General features: G+C 43.3%; 1 protein-coding gene across 8 annotated transcripts in view; it reads right to left on the bottom strand.

The window, feature by feature from the left end:
• Positions 1–3,176: 3,176 nt before the first annotated feature.
• The window catches only part of Cep89 (centrosomal protein 89), a 69,300-nt gene continuing 57,197 nt past the window's right edge, over positions 3,177–15,279 (bottom strand). For 4 of the 8 annotated variants that reach the window (XM_078032182.1, XM_078032186.1, XM_078032185.1 and 1 more), the window contains 3 exons: positions 11,405–11,494; positions 8,560–8,729; positions 3,177–5,315 (listed from right to left, as the gene is read on the bottom strand). In XM_078032182.1, coding sequence (XP_077888308.1) covers positions 5,078–5,315; positions 8,560–8,729; positions 11,405–11,494 — 498 coding nt within the window. In that variant the 3' untranslated portion in view covers positions 3,177–5,077. Of the gene's footprint in view, positions 5,316–8,559; positions 8,730–11,404; positions 11,495–12,962; positions 13,189–15,279 lie in introns of those variants that run through there. The other 4 variants (XR_013430816.1, XM_078032184.1, XM_078032183.1 and 1 more) reach the window with 4 other exon arrangements.

The following is a 15,279-nucleotide window of genomic DNA, read 5'->3' as shown; positions in this document are numbered from 1 at the left end:
GTCTGCCTGGTGTCTACTACTTGAGAGAACTGCCCCCTTCCTGTGCCATTCTGATGGGCCACCATTAGTGAGATTTCCATCACTATGACAAGATACCCGAGATAATCGACTTATAAGGAGGAAAAGTTTATTTTGGCTCACAGCTTAGAGGTTTCCATGCATGGTCGCTTGGCCCCATTGCTTTGAACCTGTGGCAAGGCAGCACTTTGTGGTGAGAGGGCATGGTAGAGGAAACTTGCTCATCTCATGGTGGTGATGAAGCAAAAAACAAGAGAGGAAGGGGTGAGGGGTCTCAATATTCCCTTCAAATATATGCCCCCAACGACCTACCTTCCTTCCACCATCTCCCAGGAGAGCCAAGGCTGGTGACCAAACCTTTAGCCTGTAAGCATTTGAGAAATGTTTAAGATTCAAACAACGAAAGTTAAAAACCAAAGGACCCCATTTCCCAGCCGCAGAGGACTCTGGTGCCTAGCTCAGCTAGAAGGATGCTTTTCCCCAGGGAACACTGAAACAGCGTTCAACTATTGAGACCCTGTCCTAGTTCTTCTCAAATACCTTATACGGAATCTAGTATCTGTTTCCAAAATTTTTCTTTCCCCCTACATGTTGGGCATTTGCCTTAACATCCTGTTGCTTACCACACAATCCTGGTTTGTAGAATATACTACATTGTCCGTGTCCTCCATTTTCAAAGAACTATTCTTCAGTGTGGTACCCAGGCCTGTCCCGAACAGGTGAGACACAGGATGCTCAGTGCTCCGACATTCTTGATAACGTAAGGGGCACAGGTATTCTTGCCTCAGAGTTAGCTGGGAGGAAGGCTAGCCACCTGTATTTGTCCATTTTCTGTTGCCAATAACACAGTCATAGATTGGGAAAGTTGTAAGGAAAATAAGATTTTGGCTCACATTTCTGGCCAAAAGCCAAGGGACCACATCTTGTGATGCCTTCTTGCTGCTGGAGTCCTGAGGCAGTGTAGGGTATCACAAGGAGTACCTGGATGTGTTTCTCTTGTGTGTGTCCCCTTTGGTCTTCTCTTCTTATAAAGCCACCAGCATTCAATCATGAGGGCTCCATCCTAAAGAATTTGTCAAACGTAATCACATCCCAAAGGCCCTACCTCTAAACACCGTGTTAGATTAAGTTCCCTCCCCTTTAGCACCCCACTGTGGGACGGTCTTAAGGGGAGGGAACCTGTGTTTTGGAGGGAACAGTTTTTGAATCAGCAGACCACAGGCACTCGTACTCTCATCTGTCCTCTCTTTACAGAGGGCTGTCACATGATGGATTAGAAGCAAAGGATGGGGGAGGGCACAGCATACCCAGCAGAGGTGGGGAGCCAACCTCGGGGACCTCGGCGGTGGTGTCCTGTCCCGCTCAAGGAACTGCCATGGGCTGCTCACGTCTGAAGTCTGCTTGGGCTCACTAACCACCTTCGTCCTGCTGTTTGGAGACACCGGGACTGCAAAAGTAGACCCCCACAAGCGTGTGTAAACTACACCTGTCCTTCTCTAATCTCTTCAACACGACCACCATCAAAATGAGCAAGAGTTGACTGGGCGCCCTGGCACGGGCTGTAATCCCAGTGGCTCAGGAGGCTGAGGCAGGAGGATCATGAGTTCAAAGCCAGCCTCAGCAAAAGTGAGGTGCTAAGCAACTCAGTGAGACCCTGTCTCTAAAAATAAGATACAAAACAAGGCTGGGCATGTGTCTCAGTGGTCGAGTGCCCATGAGTTCAATCCCTGGTACAAAAAAATAAAATAAAATAAAATAAAATAAAATAAAACCAAGGAAGAGTCAAGCCTGAGGGGGCTGAAGGGAGCAAGCTCTCCACGCAGACCTGGCCCAGGCTCATTGCTCCCAGGAAATCCGAGGCCAAGCCAGCCAGGCCCAGGCCCTTCCTGACCGACAGCTACCATAACTCCTGACACCAGCCAGTTGTCATGTGCCACACTGAGTTCTCCGATTTCAGTTCAGAACCATCCCAACGAAGCTCAGTCTCTGGTGTGCGATCCAGTCTGAACTTCACTGTCCAGACAGCATACATGGCTCCTCCCTGCAGGCCGGGCTACCTGTGCCAAGCCCAGGGAAGGACACTGCTAAGCCACCCAAGCTGGTCACTGTGCCTTTCACTCCTGATGGCAGCACAGGTGGGTGGGGGCCAGGCCCAAGGCTGGCTAAGCTCCAAGGGCCAAATACTAAGATGTTTTTTCCCTCAAATCTCTTCTCTCAAATCAGCTACTGACAACACAGAGTGATGGAAGATGTAGAGGATCCAGAACTCTCCCAGATGTTTGCTGGAATGTAAAATGGTGCAGACACGGGTCTGGCAATATTATTATTATTTTTGTGGTGTCACCTCTGATCTCAGTGTGCCCCTGCACAGGTCTCCTGCCAGCTCCCAGGACAGACTTGCACCACACGCACATACTTGTGCCCAGCCTTCTCTCCCCGCCCAGTTCTGATTTCCCCCAGGGCTGCCTAATTGCTGTCCAAGGCAGCGGGCTCACTTGAGTTCCTGGGTCATGTCTAATAGCTGTTTGACTTTGATCACTTTCAGCCTGATCAGGAATTTCCAGTGACTTTTGTCACTAGGACCAAGAACAGTGTGGTTTCCTCCTCAAACTGGCGACCTGCAGGGTGGAATGCGCAGAGCCTTCCAGAAGTCCTGCTCCCTGGTCCAGCCTCGCCTCGTTTCCCACCTCAATCCCAGTCAGAAGGCCCTGCCGCTCCTGAGTGCTTTCCTCTGCTCCCAAGAGTCCTCTGTGTCCCTTAGCTCCTGAAACCTGTCCATTCTGCAAAGCAGGGGACACTCCCAGTCCTCCATGACACCCTCGCCCCCCACCCCCACCAGTGGCCTCAGGCCCTTCTTGGAACCTCACAGGTTCTCTGCTACTCAGTGGCCTTAGCTTTTGCTGCTTTGCGGGCCTCACCCCCTTCACACCTTGGACTTGCAGCCCATCTGACTGAAGCAGGCGGGGGGGGGGGGGGGGAAGCTGGGCAAGGGACCAAGTGCTACAGGACCTTCCCCTTTCCTGGTCACCATGCAGTCCCAGGGGTCACTGAACTCGCAAAGTATGTTTGAAATGAGTGTTTGAAACTTAAAGCAGAAATGTAAGAATGTTCACTTCTCAAGGGAATAAAAATGGTCTCATAAAAGCAGAAGACAAGCATTAAAATTCTTTATACACCTTTATACCATCATTTATCATATCTCTGTTTGTATGTAAGGTATGTTGATGACAAATTCACATCTTCATACATGTATTTTGTATAATGATGAGGGTCTCCTTCCACCATCCTTGCTATTCCCCTTCTCTCTTCTTTTCCCTCCCACCTCTATTCCCTATCTAGAGGAAGATTTTCCTCCCCTGCTCTCCCTCCCTACACCACTTTAAGTCACCCCCCTTATATCAGAGAAGACATTTGGCATTTGTTTTTTGGGGATTGGCTAACTTCACTTGGCATAATCTTCTCTAATGCCATCCATTTCCCTGCAAATGCCATGATCTTATTCTTTTTTAATGCTGAGTAACATTCCATTGTGAATAAATGCCACATTTTTTAATCCATTCATCCACTGAAGGACATCTAGGTTGGCTCCACAGTTTAGCCATTGAGAATTGTGCTGCTATAAACATTGATGTGGCTGTGTCCCTGTAGAATGCCGTTTTTAGGTCTTTTGGGTATATTCCAAGAAGAGGAATTGCTGGGTCAAATGGTGGTTCCATTCCCAACTTTTCAAGGAATCTCCATAGTGCTTTCAAAAAAAAAAAAAAAAAAAGATCAATGAGAGTTCATGTATATGGCATAATTTGCCGTGAACATACTTTATATACAGAGTTATAAAAATTGTGCTATGAATGGATAATTATGAATATAATGTATTCCACTATTGTCATATATGAAATAATTAAAAAAAAAAAGCAGAAGAGATGTCAAAAATAGCTCCCCAAGTAATGGATAAGAGCAATGTTCCCACCAATGAGCCACCCCACAAGAATGAGACTCGCTTGTACAGATTTTGAGACAGTTGGTATAAATTCCTTTGAAATAACAAAGTTAATTACTAGGTTATCTCCTAAGGAGATATTACATAGTTTTAAATTCTGTTGAGTCCTTCTACCCTTTGTAAAATAAAATTAAATTGCAATGTTTTAGCTATTGAACAAATTCAATAAAATGTAAAAGATATAACATTCGATCCTAATTTTCCAGCTAGCACTCAAAGTCACTCCTACACATGACTAATGACAAGAACCAGGGCCTACTTAACCCCTAAAACAATACAAGACTTAGCCACTGGGGGTTTTGTTGAAGGATGTGTTCCAGGACTCTGTTTAGGGTCTTGGTGTTCCTGAGTTCTTCCAGCATGCCTGGAGCAGGTGGCCCTGAATGGCTGGCACTTCCACCAGGAGTCCCACTGGGTGGTCCTAAGAGGCTGGAAAACCTACCTGAGAAGCCATAGAGAGGAACAGAACACGGGCCCTCTAGTGTCCTTGTTGGTGGCAACAGGAGAGGGACCCCACCTGGGTGCTCAAAGGGAGAGCTCTCATCCAGTGGCCCTAGTATCTTCCCAAGAGAACCAGGAGGACTAGGAGAAGGCAGAAAGCCTCTGGTTCTACTCCCTGGGACATGAGGACCTGCACCTTACTTTTTTGCCCACCCAGGACAGAGGCATAAGCTATCCTTACTGCTGCTCCATCAGCTGCCTCATCCAGCTGTTTATCCGATGCACAGCATGTGCTCCTCCAGCTCTTCCATTCCTTCCAGAGCTTTCTCAGCTTTCTAGAAGCCTGTAGACAGGCCAGCCCAGCAGGCCACCTGCTAATCTGAGCAATGACATAGTCTCAGTGGCAATGCAGCTAGAGGACATGACCTGGCTGAAATATATCTCAGCAGTACATGGTTAAGAAAAGCAAAATGTAAAGAACCAATTAAACTCCCGCGAGTTTATTTCTTCCTTGCTCTAGCACTTGCTGGGCCTCTGCATCTCCCTGGCCACTGCTGGCTCTCGGGGACGGATGCTGCCCTGTGCCGGCTGGTGGGAGGCAGACCTTTCAGGCCACGGCGCCTAATCCACTGGCTCCTGCAGACTCTGGCAAGTGAAGGTGAGAGGCTTCCTGTCCCAGTAGCTGGCCCTGTGCCCATCCAGCAGGTCTCCCTGAGCAGTGCCTTCGAGGCACGCGTACTTGAAAGCCTTGTTGTCCGACAGGCCTTTCCCTGCTAGTGTGGTCTGGAGAAGTTCTCGGATTCTTTGGTTTTCCTTGGAGGCAGACTTCCAAATAATCTCAAGCTCACCTTCCATTTCTCTGAGAAAAATACACAGATCAAAGAGGAATTTTAAAATAGCACAAGTTGAATATATTCACAGAGGCTTACGGACCTACAGTAGAAGGAACTCAAATGAAAGCAAGTTGAACATCAGAGAAGAGCACCCACTGCGCTTCAGGGCCAGGGCAAAGGCTCAGGGCTCAGTGAAGCACCAGGCCCCCTGGAAACAGGGGAAAATAAAAACCAACCAAACAAACAAACAAAACACAAAGGCCCGGGCTTCAAAGGGATTTCTTATTTTTCTCCCCTAAGCTTTGCCTTTTTCTTGACTTTAGCTTCAAGGCACATATCCTCTGCTTCCTAAAGAGTTAACGTGAGCAATAAAATAGTAAAACAGCGCACGCAGTGGCTGACCTAAGCTAGTCAGCTGCCACAGTGCAGGGCCTGGCTGTGGGTTCCCACAGGGTGAGCCACGTAGGCCTCCTTGTGACCCCTCCTCTGCCTGTCCCCACTTTGGCCGGGCCAACACTCAGGGACTTTCACAGGAGGCAGCCATCCATAAAGCTGCTGATGGGCCCAGACACAGAGAGGTAGGATAAGGAGGGAACTGGAAGAGTGGGTCACATAACTGAGGACACAGAGACTGGGCTGGACCACACGCAGGAGGCTGAGTGCTCAGAGGAACCAAGACTTGTGGAAAACAAGGGGCAGCAAGACAAGGATCTGGGCAAGCTGCCATGAGGGGTGTCGGGAGATGGGGCAGAGGTATCCATGTGCCCACAGGGCAGACCTGCCACCGTGGCACAGGGGGAAAAGAGCGGGCCTTTGCCTGGTGGGAGCAGGGGGCATGGAGCAGGCCTTGCCCAGAGTGCAGGGCTGGAGAGGCCAGGTGCCAGACTCAGCAGCACTGCGCACAGAGCAAGGCACTGGGATTGAGGGAGGAGAGCGACATGCTGACCTGTCCAGAGTCGCTTCCCCGTATGAGCCATTGCTCCCCTCAAGCCCCATGCGGCTGGGAGTTCTGCAGAATTGATTAAACTATATCTAAAGAAATCCTAAGACTTCTATTTCCTCTCACAAATCACCCGTATATTCGATAGACTAGAGCAGTCATGTTTAAATGTCTGGCTGAACCCGAGAGAGAGAGAAGAGGAACTTTCTTCAGGGGAAAAAAGATGACTAAATTAAAATCAAGAGGAAGGCATCAAAATGTCACCATTGTTTTGAGAATAAAAGCTGATGCCCAAAACCCACATTTTTGTGGAAGGAAGAGGAGGTCTTGGGCCCATGGAAACTGAACACGACAGAAAGTCCCAGGACTTGTTCATCTCTCTCCTCACAAGTTTTTCTTCCTCAAAATACTTCCTAGGCAGGTCATGGAAGTACGGGAAGGACCCTCAAGGAAAGAAGGCTGGGTGGAAGATCTTCACATCTTCAAAACAACCTGCTTTGAAAGGCTGACTCCCCTGGGGGGCCCACAGCCGCTGGCCTCTTCTCAAATGGACCTGGAGTTAGAGTTTACACTATTCCTTGTGATCAGGTATCTCCAGGCCCTGACTGGAATGAATCAAGACTGCCACGATGTTTTTGGGATAATAAGGAGAAAAATTCAATCGGGTGGATTAAATAATAAATTGGACATGGCTGAAGAGAGAATTAGTAAAAACGATATTGAACAGAAGAAACTATCCAGAATGCAGTTCAGAAAAAAACATATAAACATTATTTCATAATATATTATAAAAATATTATTAAATGTAATAATGGAATTGAGGATATATAATATATATGTGTGTGTGTGTGTGTGTGTGTGTGTGTATTCCTTTTGGATTTTAAAAAATTTACTATAGCCTATTTTAAAAATGAATAATAAAATAGTTCCAGGTTGGAAATATTCTCTGGAGTGAAAGAGAAGCAAAGGTCAATCTTCTCTGGAGAAAAACATCTTCAATCTAGACCCTCAGATTTCACAGATTAAATTTAATCAAATATAAGTTCATAGTAAAAAAAATTACTGTAGACAGAAGAAAATAAATGATCCAGTAGTCTCTTTCTCTCTCTCTATATATACATATATATAACCAGAGCAAATCAGTGTGTCGAAGTAATATCTACACTCTCATATTTATTGCAGCACTATTCACAACAGACAAGCCAGGGAATCAACCTAAATATATATCAACAGATAAATGGATAAAGAAAATGTGGAACATATACAACGGAATATTATTCATAAAAAATGAAATCTTATGGGGCTGGGGTTGTGGCTCAGTGGTAGAGCACTTGCCTAGCACATGCGGGACCCTGGGTTCAATCCTCAGAGGCACCATATATAAATCAATAAAATAAAGGTATTGTGTCCAACTACATCTAAAAAAATAAATATTTTTTAAAAATGAAATCCTATCATTTGAGAGAATATGGATGAATTTAGAAAACATAATGCTAAGTGAAATAAGCTGGACATAGAAAGACAAATACCACATGATCTCACTCACATATGAAATCTAAAAAATTTAAACTTATAGAAATAGAGCAGAATGAGGGGTACCAAAGGTCGGAGAAGGGAGGGGTCAAGAGAAAATGCTCAAGTGAGTACAAAGTCACAATTAGATAGGAGTAAGTTCACCTCCACAAAACGTCTCCAGTGTTTTTTGATGTGTATGACTTTTTAGACAGGGGCCTCACTATGCTGCTCAGGCTGTCCCAAACTCCTGCCTTGGCCTGAGTAGCTGGGACTACGGGCACATGCCACTGCAGTGGGCTTCTCGGCTATTTCAGATCCACTGACAATATTTCCTCAATCCTATGTTTGAGGGATAAAAGTGTGGGTAGTGTGATACCCTCCAACCAAAGAGAACGAATTTCACTCGTAATCTTATGATCAGGATGTAACAAAAAGGGAATGACCAGAGACTTTAAGGTTCTCAGAAAATTTTTTAAAATCACAAAAGAAATAAAACAAATTAAATCTCTGAAGAAAGTGAAATAAAACAAAAATATCAAAGAGATGGAAAAGAGGAGGAAAAGGGAAAGGCAGCTAGAGGACTAGGCTTGAAGTCCAAGTCAACAGGGATTTTTAAAAGAGAATAAAGAAATGAAGAGCAAATAGAAATGAAGGCCAATGTTAAATCCAGATTAAACTGAAATGTAAAAACAAAACAGGCCTAGGGTTTTTTTCCCAGAAAATTCTATGAAACACACACACACACACACACACACACACACACACACACACACTCTTTCTATGAGTCGCTGGGACCTGGGGCTGGGAGGCCCCACCTTCTCTGCTGCAGGGCTTCATCCAGGACCTCCTGCTTGTCCTGCAGCATCTGGTGGAGCTGCTGCATCTTCCACTGGTACTGGGCTTTCTTGCCGGCAAAGTGCTCTTGCTGCTCCAGCAGTTGGTGATTGATGTCCCCCAGTTTCAGTGCTGCCTGCTTCTTATACGCCTGGCGGGGAGGAGGGACTCAGTGAGCCAGAGGACACTGCCCGGGGCTGCGTTCCTACCTACTCCCTACACTCCTGGAGCCCCTAGGTTGAGCTCTAGAGGAGGCTGATCTGGGAGGGCAAGTCCGCATCCTCAAAGTGAAAAAAGTGGTAAAAGAATTTCAAGTAAACGTAAACCAAATTTCTAGTGTATATTATGCCCTGGTTTTTTAATATGCAACAATTAAAATTAAATATTAAGTACTGGCATCACAGAATAAATTGGCTGTTATTGCAAATTAAACTTCTTTATTTTTTCCAGAACAACTTTCATCCCTTGTTCAACTGGTAATATAAGAATTAATGTCATGGCTGGGCTTGTGGTGCACCTGTAGTCCCAGCTCCTGGGGAAGCTGAGCCCAGGAGATCCAAGGCCAGTCTGGGCAATGAAGTGAAGCTTCAATCATAAAAATATAATAAAGTTAAATTAAACTAAAGAAAGAAAGAGCTAATGTTGACACTGTCAGTATTATTAAGGAAAACCCATATATGAGCCTAATAAGGCCTGTCATTCTCTATTGTCAAACAAATGACAGTTAAAAGCCCGATTCATTTATTTTCCCTCTTTCAATTGCATCGTATTGTATTTTATTTTATTTTTTTTAATATTTATTTTTTCTTTTTAATTTTTTTTCTTTTTTTATTGTTGGTCGTTCAAAACATTACATATTGCTTGATACAATATTTATTTTTTAGTTCTCGGCAGACACAACATCTTTGTTTGTATGTGGTGCTGAGGATCGAACCCGGGCCACACTCATGCCTGGCGAGCGCGCTACTGCTTGAGCCACATCCCCAGCCCCATCGTATTGTATTTTAGATCTTCACATGCTCTCTGAGCATTTTTAAAACTATTGTCACAGGAACTCTGACACACAGTTCACATAGACTCAACATTTTAAACAAATTCTAATATTCTAATATTTATATACAGTTTAGTGCCTAATTTTTAATACTTCTAATGAAAGAAATTCTGATTTTATTAATGTCAAGTTTTCATATTTGTGATAAAAAATGTCTGTTATTTCTGCTTTAGGGATTAATGAGGCTTTCTTTGTAGAGAAGCTAAGATCAATTTTCACAACTGTTATTTATATATACATAAATATATCTTATTGATCATGTTGTTAAACCTTCTATGTCCTATTTATTTATTTTTAATCTTTTGACCAGTTTTAGACCAAGAGAAGTAGATAAAGCTCTTATTACTATTTTATTTATTATTTCCTAGAGTTTACCCTTTATAGATTTGCTGCTGTGTTATTTAGCGTATAGTTATTCACAACGACAACATTATTAATTGTCATCTTTAGCATCTTATTTACTATTTTTCATTTTTTAATTATTTAGTATTTTTTATTATTATTCATTCTGTGCTTTTGGCCTGAATTACATCTTGGCAGATGTAAAGAGTCAATGGCTGGGCTAGGGTAGCCCTCCGAGCCTCATGGAGCTTCTTCTCTGTCTCCCTCAATCCAAAGGACTTCTATTTGCAAAGCCAAGTGACCTAGATCGTGTCATGGCCCTTAACTTCCAAGGTGAGGCCCTCACTTTTAGATGTAATGTTTTGCTGGGGTTTCCCCAGAGTCTACCCTGCTTAAGCTGGATCCTGCTCATGGTTTTCTTCTCTGGGTGAGTTCTATTTATACAAGCCAGCTAATGTCGAGTTTTTCTTAGCTTGGGAATGTTCCAACATATTAAGTGCCATCATCTATTTCTCCATGACCAGGCCTTCTTAAAATCATTGTCCTACAAGTATATGCACTTGAGTCTAAAGTCAAAGACCTAATTTCCTAGGCTTGGAGCTACACAACCTCACAGCACCTTCCCCTTCAAATTTCCAGATCCCCTGCTCTCCTCCCTCTAGCCTCTAGCCTACTGGTCCTCTTCCTGGTCCTGCCCAACAGAAGCCAGGTTGTCTGGTGATGCTGTGCAGCAGGCAGGGAGGCTAGCAGTCAGAACACAGCCAGCAAGGATGGGAGCAGGGGTCCAGGGAGGGGTGGTCCAAGGCAGGAGCAAGGTACAATGAGGATGGCTTTCTTTGAGCAGAGAAACTGGAGGGCGCAATCAGATTAAGGCAAGAGAGGAGCAGGCCAATGCTGCTCTTTAACTGGACCAACTAAAGCTGGGGTTGATGATAATGCTGGCTGGCAATCTAACAATAGAACCTGGAGAGTTTTCCACCTTTTTTTTTTTTTTTAAACAAACCACTACATAAAAATTTTTTTGTAGAGGAACCAAAGATGATAATTATTATTATGTTTTTTAGGATACTAGGGATTGAATTAGGGGGCACTCAACCACTGAGCCACATCCCCAGCCCTATTTTGTATTTTATTTAGAGACAGGGTCTCACTGAGTTGCTTAACACCTCAATTTTGCTGAGGCTGGCTTTGAACTTATGACACCTCCTATCTCAGCCTCCCTGCCATTAGGATTACAGTTGTGTACCACCATCTCTGGCTCCAAAGATTATTTAATAACTAGAGGGGTACTATTTCTGCAAGCAAAACCTTATATTGCTTTACTCTGTGAATGATCAGACACACACATGCAAAATGAGTCATTTTCTTAAACACAGAAATCTACATGTAAGCCCCATTCCCCACGGAATCTCTGCAGTTAAAGGACCACTTACCTTGATTTTTTCCTCTAACTTTCCCAAGCGAATATTGCCTTTTATGATTGTATTCAGGACTCCGTGTTTTTCACTTTCTAAGCATTTAGTCTAAGGAGAATGTGAAGACAAAACTAAATGAGTTCTCAGTTTTACAGAAAAATTAAAATAATAAAAGATTTTTGGGCTAAGGATGTAGCTCAGTGGTAAAGTGCTTGCCTAAGATGCATGAGGCACTGGGTTCCACCTCAAGCACTGGAAAAAATAAATTATTTTGCAAACACTGCACTACTCCCAAGCAATCTCCGTTTTGTGTTCTCTTATACACTCCCCGCCCTTGCCTCCATCTCCAGCTTCCCACACTACTTGGGTGAGGACTGTGAGCAGAACTCAAGACACAGGTTGAGGAGGGGAAGAGCAGGGACCAGCATGTGGGATGCTTCTCATGGGCAAGAATAGAAGACCTAGGCCCCCCAGACGAGGGGGAAGGGTCATAGGGGCGTCCAGAATGTATCTCTATCCTTGTGGAATATATAATGCCTTCAATCAGGTCAAAGGAATAAATACTAAGATGTAAAGTTGTAATGTGACTAATTTGATTTATTGTAACAAAATTAAGGATAATCATATGAATACACAATGCTGTTCTCCAAACCAAACATGACAAACAGTACATCCAAGAGGGATGTCATTTGAAGCTTAGTGATTTAGATTAATATCCAAATGGAAAATGAACTATCATATACTATTAACAATTTAATGGGCTGGGGTTGTGTCTCAGCGGTAGAGCACTTGCAGGGCACTGGGTTCAATCCTCAGCACTACATAAAACTAAAAATAATGGTATTGTGTCCAACTACAACTAAAAAACAAAATATTTTTTTTAAAAAGGAAACAATTTCAGTTGCTAAAATTAAAGAAAAAAAGTAAAGGTTAGCATTCCTTCTAGCCTAGTGATGACACAGTTTAATATTCCAGGGGGGGAAAAAAAAGACAGACACAGAAAGCTAAACAATTTCACCCAATAAAAAATTAAGATGTCAGAACCTAAGGCCAGCGATCTCCCACAGAAACTTGATAAATGAAAGATAGTGAAATTACTTGGGGAATTTTAAAGTTATTTGGTGATCAGTGGACAATTTCAAAAGCAGAGTGGAAGCCTCCCCCTGCCTGAATGTGTATGGAGGGTCAGAGTGGGGTCTCTCACAAAGCCCAGGAAACGAGGGCGGGATAGGATGGAAGAACATGGTTGAGACCCTGGACAGGACAGAAGCCAGAAGCATCACCCCTGGGCCTGGGCTAGAGGAATGGTGCCTCCAGGAGAAAGAAGCCCGCAGCCCAAGAGACACATACCACCTGGGCCTGGTTATGCAGAACCCTGAGTATCCTGCCCAGATGTCCTGGCACCTCTCTCACACCTCCCTATGTGGACAACAGCGTCTTGGTGTACAACGAGGTCCCTGGTGATAGGTGGAAAGTCCAGGGACCTACATCCTATATTCCAGGAATCTGTGGTTCTGAAGGGTCTAAGGATTCTAAACTTGAACCTGCCTCAGGCTTTTATAAAGATCAAGGCAAAAAGAGAGAACTCATTTTTATTAATACTCTGTTGGCTCAATTTATAACTTTTAAATATTTGGAGACGTAGTATTTGGTTTCCATTTGTATTTCTATGCCTGGCCCACAAAGATGAGGGGTTGGGCTGGGGATGTGGCTCAAGTGGTAGTGCGCTCGCCTGGCATGCGTGCGGCCCGGGTTCGATCCTCAGCACCACATACCAACAAAGATGTTGTGTCCGCCGAGAACTAAGAAAAAAATAAATAAATATTAAAAAATTCTCTCTCTCTGTCCCCCTCTCTCTCTCACTCTCTCTTAAAAAAAAAAAAAAAAAAAGATGAGGGGTTGGCCCCAGGGGGACCATTTGAAGGTCAGGAACGATCTTCACTTCACTCTGGAAGCCTATGATGCCCCATGGCCCAGTGAGAGGTTCAGAACCTGCATCCCAAGGACAGGGATTCCTGCATATCCTACAAACAAGATGGCTTTGCATCTATGGTAGCACTAATATATAGTGGGCAGGTCTCCAGGAACATGCTAGATTAACAGGTTTGCTTGGCACTTTAATTTTCTAATAAGCTTTGGCTTTGCTCTTGATATTCTAGTGGGCAAGCCCAATGCACTCAAGAGAAAGGAAAGTGGGTACTCAGTGGTGCTACAGAAAATATCACTTTGGTTGGGACAACAACTTTTCAGGAGGGGGACTATGAAATGAGAAGGTCTGAGTACTTTTAGGACTCCTACCATGCTGTGTCAAACCAAACTGTTTTCTAGAAGACTCAGAAAGGACTTAGAATTCACCAGTAATGTACAACAACCAGACTTTCTATACTTCAATCAACTCTATTATCACTTTGAAAAATCTTTTGTAACATTAAGTACAGATTGGTATCACAAGACTAATTAAATTAGCATTTCTTTTATTAAAAATAAAGATCACCATTTTTCCTCAAGAACTGCCTACTACTTATACTTCCTCCTCTATATGCAAGGGATAAAAGCCAACATTCATTTTCCTGTGGAGGAACTTAACGTCTTTCTAACAAATAGAAATGGGACTGTAACATGTCCCAACAGACTTCCAGGTTTGCAGGATTCTGACTTTCTCAGAATTTCCTCTGGTTTCTTTTGTCATGGCATTCATTCAGCTATGACTTCTAATCTTATACTATCAGAGATGGCAACACTGCTTAAATATATATGCTTATATGTGTAGAAGCAATATGTGTTCGATGTAGGAAAAAACACATAAATGCAGATAAGTGAGAAGACTTTTTTAAAAAAAATCATCTGAAATTCTACTCTTTGGAGATAACTCGCTGTCACAATTTAGGGTAAATCCTACAGATCTCTTTCAACGCATATGGCTTGGCATGACTTCTTCCTCTCACCACATAATCTGCAGCAGATATCTTTTGAAATCATTATGGAAATGCCTAAGATCATGCCCACACATGACTCTGGCTAGCTGTGTGGTCTCCATCACTTAGGACACCAATAATTGACTTAATTCCCTTCCTTGGGACTGGCATATTAGAAGTGGTGTGGGAAGAATCTCCCCTTTCATCTAGGAAAGAGATAGGAAGAGATATCTATGATTATTTTTTTAGATGTTGATGAATACCTTTATTTTATTTTATTCATTTATTTATATGTGGTGCTGACAATCGAACCCAATGACTCACACATGCTAGGCAAGTGCTTTATCACTGAGCCACAACCCAAGCCCAATTCTTTTTTTTCCTTCAGTGCTGGGGATTGAACCAGGGCTTCCCCCATACTAAGCACATGCACCACTAAGCTATACCTCCAGCCCTATGACTATGCTTCATCTTCAAACAGGGAAAATAATAGCACTACGAAGATAATATAATGCTACTTGTGTAGGTATAATAAACAAGAGATGACTTATTGCTCCTCTTTAATTGCTTTCTAAAATAAAAATTGTCATTATTTTAAAACGTTTTTGTGGGCTGGGGATGTGGATCAAGCGGTAATGTGCTTGCCTCGCATGCGCCAGCGCTGGGTTCAATCCTCAGCTCCACATAAAAATAAAATAAAGATGTTATGTCCACCGAAAACTGAAAAATAAATATTAAAAAATTCTCTCTCTCTCTCTCACTTTAAAAAAAAAAAGTTTTTGTTCATGGTTAAAAGATCAAATTTTGGGGCGGAGGTTGTAGTTCAGTGGTGGAGCACTTGCCTAGCACATGTGAGGCATTGGGTTCGATCCTCAGTACCACATAAAAAAAAATAGTAATAAATACAGTAAAGGTATTCTGTCCAACTACAATTAAAAAAAAATTTAAAAAAGATCAAATTGTAGAGAATTTGGAAAT

The sequence above is a fragment of the Ictidomys tridecemlineatus genome, chromosome 15 (assembly GCF_052094955.1).
Source record: "Ictidomys tridecemlineatus isolate mIctTri1 chromosome 15, mIctTri1.hap1, whole genome shotgun sequence".
Taxonomy (NCBI): Eukaryota; Metazoa; Chordata; class Mammalia; order Rodentia; family Sciuridae; genus Ictidomys; species Ictidomys tridecemlineatus.
The sequence above is the reverse complement of the archived record's forward strand: the minus strand, read 5'-3'. Positions and strand labels throughout refer to the sequence as shown.